We start from the raw sequence: 7,772 nt of genomic DNA on the forward strand, positions 1-7,772 counted from the left end.
TGAAAAAGATGAACGTTTTAAAGAAGTCTCTGCCTTCCGGTTTTCTGTATTAAATTCCCACTTTAACTGGTTTCCAGTCTCCAAAATAAAATAAAACTGATTCAGGTAAACAAGCCAGGATTTCTTTTTTCTTTCTTAAAGATTGGTCTGCTTTGATACCATATCCATTTCACAAGTAATTGATAATCAATGAATGGTGGTGATAATCTTCGAATGGTCATAATCTATGAATGATAATCTATGAATGGTGATGGGTGAGGAAGAGCTGAGAGATGATCAATGAGGAAAGAAATAAAACACAAAACAAGGCGGGAAGGAGGAGCACTAAGCAGATGGGAAGAGGAGGCACCGTGTGGGTAAGAAAGGAAAGCAAGGTTGGGGTGAGATGTGCCTGTCCCAAATAAAGAAGCATTTGGTCTGTTCCAGTTTCAGCTCAAGAACTGGAAGTTTGATTGTCTTGCGGAGAACTGCTAATTGCAGACTGGGAAGGGAAGACGTTGGACCTCAATCTAACAGCTATTTCCTGTTAAGGCCCTTATTTTACTACTACGGACACATGGAGGCCACTGCATCATTCTCCTTGGATTTCTTTCTACTCTCACCTATTTTCTGGGCACAGAAAAAAACCCCTCAGCTTATTTAAAGAGGTTAGCTTTGAACTGAAAATCAGATTAATTCAACCCAAATTCTAACCTAATAGTTTTATCTTCTGCCACCACATTTTTGACCAGCGATGTTCTCCAGTATTGCCTTGGACCTTGTTTGGATTCTTCTACCCTAGTACTACTTAATTTTCTAAAAGAAGTTTCTCTATTACGCTCTTCATTCTATCTTTATTCTATTCAATTTTCCATAGGCTAGGAAACAACTAGGAGGAAAGTCAAAAGATGCAGATAATCCCTAAAGGACCAAGAAAAATGACCTGTAGTCACCTTAAAATAGAAAGTATTATTTCTCTCTTTAACCTTCAAAGTCTTCCTCATCTAATTTTCCTATTTCCATATCCCTTCTCTGCTACTTTTCTGGGCAGAATTCTTCTGAATTACCTTTGATTTCACTGTTCTATCTCCACAACCTGCTTTACAAATACATTATTCCTTATTTAAATGTTCAAAGAGATATTTTGTATCAAAGCTTGTGTAAGTAACTGCTAGTTGTTCCCAACAGTCATTCTTCCTCCTCCTCCCTTCCCCTCCCTCCTCCTCTCCTCCTCCTCCCTCCTCCCTCCTCTCCTCCTCCTCCCTCCTCCCTCCTCCTTCCCCCTCCTCCCTCCTCCCCCTCCCTCCTCCTCTTCCCTCCTCCTCCCTTCCCTCCTTCCCCTCCCTCCCCCTCCCCCCTCCCTCCCCTCCCTCTTCCTCCTCCTCCTCCTCCGCCTCCTCCTCCTCCTCCTCCTCCTCCTCCTTCTTCTTCTTCTTCTTCTTCTTCTTCTTCTTCTTCCTCCTTCATCAGCAGAACTCCACGTTTTGTCTGAGCATATTACTGCCTTTATTAAAAATTTTTCTCAGTTTCCTTTGCAAATAGGTAAGCTCATGTGATTGAGTTCTGACCAATAATATATAAGCAAAATTGTTTTTGGGGACTCCTGGGAAATCTTAAAGAGAGGGGACATGGTTTTCTTCTGTTTGTCATCCATTGTGCTTCTAATATATGGATATGGTGACTGCAACTCCAACTTAGGCCAGGAGAAAGAGAGCTACACTCTGTATGTGGGAGAACAGAGAAATGGAAGGAGGGTGGATCCCAGGTGGCTTTGTGGAGCCCTGGACCTCCTAACTATGGACTAAATTTCTTGTTTGAAGATTATTTTGTTTTCTTTTCAGAAGCCAAAACTAATCCTCACTAATACAAAGATTCATAATTCCTTAAGTGATGCTGAAAACTAAAATCTTCATGTGATTGCAGCAGTTACCTATGAGATCTACTCCATAGGAGTCAAACATTCATTAGAAAATAAAGCTAGAGGCAGGGAAGCCAAATTTCATATAAAAGTTGGACTCTAGAACATGTTAACTTTCTGTGTACCCCGTTTTCCCTTCTCTGAGAAACTCCTCTCAGTTTATTCTCTGCAGGCTGGAGGGCTACAGTCATCCAGGAACTGGCTCTTATGTCAACAGGGTGGTGGCTCAGCTATGAAGGCCATCCAAATGTGACATTTGGATGCTGGTTCTCTGCTGCTGTCCTGCTCCCTTTTATTTTCTCTTTCCCTTGGCCTGGACCTATGACTCATCTGTTCCTGACCAGGCTGACTTATTTGTTGTTGAACCCAAGTATGGCTTTGACTTTCTACCAAACAAAGCAAACTAACTAAAAACAAAACTTCTTCACATACATATTCATTGTAGGCAAATTAAAAATATTTTTTAAAATGTGTGAATAAAATAATTCACCCGTTATTTCAACATTTTGTCATGACTCAAACACCTGTTTAATCTCTTTATTCTATATATTGATATTTTAAATATGAATTCTCCTTTTAATTTTTTATCATGCAAGTAATTAGTATTTAAAAGGGAAAATTTGGGAAATATAGAAAAATAAACACAAAAAATGATCTCATCATTTATCATTAAGAGATGGCCTCATTTTCCCTCCACTCTTCACCCTCCTCCTCCAGTTGACTAAATGGCCCTTCCGTCCACTCTGTGTCTTAACCTAGGAATCTTGAAGACATCACTGGTTGCTTTTCTGCCTTATATCCCATATATAAGCAATCACTAAAGATTGTTGATTCTATTCTCTAAAAATCTCTTTATTCCACTTACTTCTTTTCATGACCATTGACACCACCCTATTCCAAGCCACCTGAATTGTTCACCACACCAGCTTTTTAATGGGTCTGCCTGTATCCCGTGGCTTGCTGTCGTCTTGCATGCCCTCTCTCCCCCACCTAACCAACTCCATCCATTGTTTTTTTTTTTTTTTTTTGAGACAGAGTCTCGCTGTGTAACCCAGTCTGGAGTGACATGATGCAATCTCAGCTCCCTGCAATCTCCGCCTCCCGGGTTCAAGTGATTCTCCTGCCTCAGCCTCCCGAGTGGCTGGGATTACAGGCATGCATCACCATACCCAGTATTTTTAGTAGAGACTGGGTTTCACTATGTTGCCCAGGCTGGTCTCGAACTCCTGATCTCAGGTGATCCACCTGCCTCAGCCTCCCAAAGTGCTGAGATTATAGGTGTCAGCCACCATGCCCAGCCTCTCTTCTTCTCCTTCTCCTTCTTCTTCTTCTTTCTCGTCTTTTCTGGCACAATACTGGCTTATACTTAGTCCAAGACCAATGCACACCTGGTGGCAGTTACTTAAGTTTCAGACATGCTACCTACATTCAGTCTATAAAACATGGCAAGCATACTATTTGCATTACTCATTCTCTATTTACTATGCATTGGCTTAAATTTGTATTGCTTATCCTGTCACGTCCATTGTCGCTATATAGAACATTCTCTAAAATTTTTTGTAGATTTGGTAATCCCTAGCACAATGCCCTGCATGGAGAAAGCTTTAATAAATAGTTATTGATCACTCTAGAGCTGAACAATTAATTTTGAAAAACTGAACCATAATTGCTGAAAGTCTGGATATAGATTTTTTTCCAATTGGAATAATCAAGAATGTAATTGTGGTCTTTTAGATTTTTATAAAAAGAAGAAAACTCCAGAGTTACATAGATTTTATTTTTAAAGCAGCAGTAACCATGATCACCTCTCAAAACACTATATTTTACTTAAACCTTAGAACAAACATTTACTCTAACCTAATTAGATGGTTTATACTTCCCTAATCTACTCATTTCTATTCCTGTGTTCAAACTATTTCTAACATTCCTTGGACTCTTCCTGATTCCAAGTCCTACCTAATCCCCTAACACCCAATGTAAGTCTTGCTTTTTTGGTATAGCCTTCTCCAACCTCCTCCTTGTTTATCACTTCCTCCTGGGATGATACGGTGGCCTCCCATTTGGTTTTCAGTTTAAGCACAACAGTGTAACAGATGCTGTATTTCTCTGTATATTTCTACCTCCTCATCATTTCTTTGGGGACAGTAGAGTGTCCTACATGTTTTTATACTCCCAGTTCAAATGTAGGGACTAGTCTATAAATATTTACTGATGATTATTACCTGGATGACAGTTGCCTTCTGTCTTTTACCTGGACACAAGAAGCATGAGAAATTGACAAAGATGTACTGACTTCCCAGCCTTAGCCCTTCTAGATTCCTAGCTTAAGACACAGAGTGGACGGAAAGGCCATTTAGTCAACTGGAGGAGGAGGGTGACGAGTGGAGGGAAAATGAGGCCATCTCTTAGTGATAAATGATGAGATCACTTAGCCCTTACAGGGTTTGTTTTTGTTAAAGCCAGACTAAATACACCTTAAACAACCACATCTTTTTCCATAGCTGCTTCAATTGATGGATTGGGCGAACACTCACAGAAAATGCTCATGTGATTAATCTTGTCCCAGAAGCCACAAAGCTATTCTCATTATCTCTTGGATAGAGAGAAACTTTCCTTCCACTTGTTGCACTTTCCTTCCACTTGTTGCACAAGCACTTTCCTTCCACTTGTTGCACAAGCACTTTCCTTCCACTTGTTGGTTAGCCGTTGTTTACTTGCCATTTACTTATTTACAAATAACCACTTGTTTACTTGCCATTCAGAACAAATAATTCTCACCTTTTCTTTCAGATAAGTTCAAATGGTATATAGTTCAAGGATCTAATCATGGAAAGGTCATGAAATTGATCCCCGGTGAGTTGCATGTATTTCATCTTTTCCCTTTTAATAAGATTACCTTAAATGACTTTGCAAGTACAATAGGACCTAAGATATCCATTCCTCATAAATGTTGGATTTGTGAAAATGTGTGATATACTCTAGACAGATTACCATCTGTCTTTGCGTTATTTGGGAAGAACATGTTTTCCAAATGAATTAAAAATGATAAATAAGATCAAGAGGAATGCTTATCACCTTAACTTTTAAAGTTTATTTTTTTTTAAGATTCCATCTTTGCTTTAATTTTTTCCCCTAAGCTAGGCATGGTGGCTAGTGCCTGTAATTGAGGACTCTGGGAGGCCAAGATGGGAGAATTGCTTGAGGCCAGAACTTCGAGACCATCCTGGGAAACATAGTGAGACCCCTACCTCTAAAAAAATTTAACTGGGCCTGGTGGTTCGCACCTGTAGTCTCAGCTACTCAGGAGGCTGAGGTGGGAAGATTGCTTGAGCCCAGGAGTTCCAGGCTGCACTGAGCTTTGAGATTGTGCCACTTGCATTCCAGTTGGCAGACAGAATGAGACCCTGTCTTAAAAAAAAAAAGGTTTCCTCTTTCATCTATGGTAGTTTATAAAAATCTATTTTCTCTGCTTCAGTCCTACCCTTCTATCCTTGCTTTGTGAAAGAAACCTTGTCTCTGTTTTGTGAACTGGTTCTTGGCTTTCTCAGTAATAAGCACTCGAGAGACTGCAAAGTTAGAAGAAGGAACTAGCTCCTTCTTTTTTGCTGCCGGTCAGCATCACCCTCAGCCTCTCTTCTTCACTCTGGCAGTGGCAGTCTATTTCAGCAGCAGCATCTGGATTTAGTTTACAATTTTCCCAACAATCACCAGACTCATTGTACTCCCTTAAAGAACTAGCAACAATGAGGTCCTTCTTCCAATTTTTTGCTTTTTTATTTTTTTTACCCCGAGATGGAGTCTAGCTTTGTCACCCAGGCTGGAGTATAGTGGCATGATCTCGACTCACTGCAACCTCTGTCTCCCAGGTTCAAATGATTCTCCTGCCTCAGCCTCCTGAATAGCTGTGATTACAGGCATGTGCCATTATGCCCAGCTAATTTTTTGTATTTTTAGTAGAGATGGGGTTTCACCATGTTGGCCAGGCCGGTCTCGAGCTCCTGACCTCAAGTAATCTGCCCGCCTCTGCCTCCCAAAGTGTTGGGATTACAGGCATGAGGCATAGCACCCGGCCTAGTTTTTGCTTTTTAATAATTTTTACCCCTTCCCTTTGTTCCTTTGGACTTAAGAGTGTGGTAGCTGCTTAGTGTGGTTGCAAGTTTGGGAATCCTCTGTGGGCTTTTTTTTTTTTTTTCATTTTCCATTCTTCAATATTCAGTTAACAATTTTTTTTTTTTTTTTTTGAAACTGAGTCTCGCTCTGTCGCCCAGGTTGAAGTGCAGTGGCGCAATCTCGGCTCACTGCAAGCTCTGCCTCCCAGGTTCACGCCATTCTCCTGCCTCAGCCTCCCGAGTAGCTGGGACTACAGGCGCCCGCTGCTACGCCCGGCTAATGTTTTATATTTTTAGTAGAGACGGGGTTTCACTGTGTTAGCCAAGATGGTCTTGATCTCCTGACCTCGTGATCCGCCCTCCTTGGCCTCCCATAGTGCTGGGATTACAGGCGTGAGCCACCGCACCCGGCCAACAATTTTTTATATTAAATTCACTTTGTTTAAATAACTGGTAGCATTTCTGTCTCTTGACTGGACTGTGACTGATATAGAACATACAGGTTGTCTTATGTATTTCAAGGTTTATATATATATTAATATATATTTTTCTTTCTCTCATATATATGAGTATATGAGACAGAGTCCCACTCTGTCACTCAGGCTGGAGTGCAGTGGTATAATCACAGCTCATTGCAGCCTCGACCTCCCAGGCTCAAGTGATCCTCCCACTTCAGCCTACCAAGTAGCTAGGACTATAGACACATACCACTATGCCCAACTATTTTCATTTTATTTAATTTTTTTAGAGACAGAGTCTCCCTATGTTGCCCAGGCTGGCTTTGAACCCCTGGGCTCAAGGGATCCTCCTGCCTAGGCCTCCCAAAGTGCTGAGATTACAGGTGTTAGTCACTGTACCTGGCCTAAAAATATTTTAAATAAATCCTTTAATCCGTATATTTCACCTTTTCAAATTTCCACCAAATATATCTGAATTAGTGCCACGTTGTAGAAATCATTATTTCCCTCTCTATAATCATCTACTTAACGGGCTTGATGCTAATACTGTACTTCAAGACTTAAAAATAATCCAAAAATTTCCATTTCCAGCAAGTAAAAATTGCTATTGTTCTGTGTTGTCCTGTACCCCACACCCTAGAGAGAGGGGATGATTTGGAACAGGAATATCCAAGTCAGCCCCACTCTTGTGACATATCCAAATCACAGGAGGGAGTAGCACAGGCCACTGAGATTCATCACCTCCAGGAAGCGGATGACCCTGGGTCTTTCTTAGTCCTGCCAGTGGGAAGAGTAGCCCCAGGGAGAGCAATAGAATTGACTTAAATATTCCTTTCAACGTGGCTCAGCATGAGTGTGAATGGATTTCAAGGAGAGAAGCTTTGGCTTGAAGTTGGCTATTTTGAGGTCAGAAGAAAATTTCTCCCTTGAGAAATCTGAGCTCTGTGCTCAGAGGTGGTATTTGTGGCTCTTACACATATGATAGCTACTTTTGCTCCTCTATCAGATTTTCCCCCCCATTGTGGGCTGGTAAGTATGAATTCATTCATAGTAAGTTTGATAGAATTTACTAAGTGAGCACACAGCTGAGTTACAGAAAGGAGAAAATGCAACGTTTATTAAGTGTCTTCTATGTGATACAAGAGCTGGGGGCTTTCTTGACAGTAATTCTGCGAAGTAATAGTTTGATCTCTATTTTGCAGATGATGGAACTGAAGCTCTTTGAGTTAATTAACTGAAAGTCATCCCTCTAGTCAAGGATAGACATGTTCCTTAATATGGGCCTGTGCTTCCTTAAATACCGCATTC

General features: G+C 40.9%; 1 protein-coding gene across 1 annotated transcript in view; it reads left to right on the forward strand.

Annotated features, from left to right (window-relative positions):
• CENPF (centromere protein F) overlaps positions 1-4,734 on the forward strand; it is a 74,072-nt gene extending 69,338 nt beyond the window's left edge. Inside the window, exon 20 of the mRNA XM_015450025.4 lies at positions 4,688-4,734. Coding sequence (XP_015305511.3) covers positions 4,688-4,708 — 21 coding nt within the window. The 3' untranslated portion in view covers positions 4,709-4,734. The remainder of the gene's footprint in view (positions 1-4,687) is intronic.
• The last annotated feature ends 3,038 nt before the right edge of the window (positions 4,735-7,772 follow it).

Source organism: Macaca fascicularis, chromosome 1 (assembly GCF_037993035.2).
Source record: "Macaca fascicularis isolate 582-1 chromosome 1, T2T-MFA8v1.1".
Lineage (NCBI taxonomy): Eukaryota > Metazoa > Chordata > Mammalia > Primates > Cercopithecidae > Macaca > Macaca fascicularis.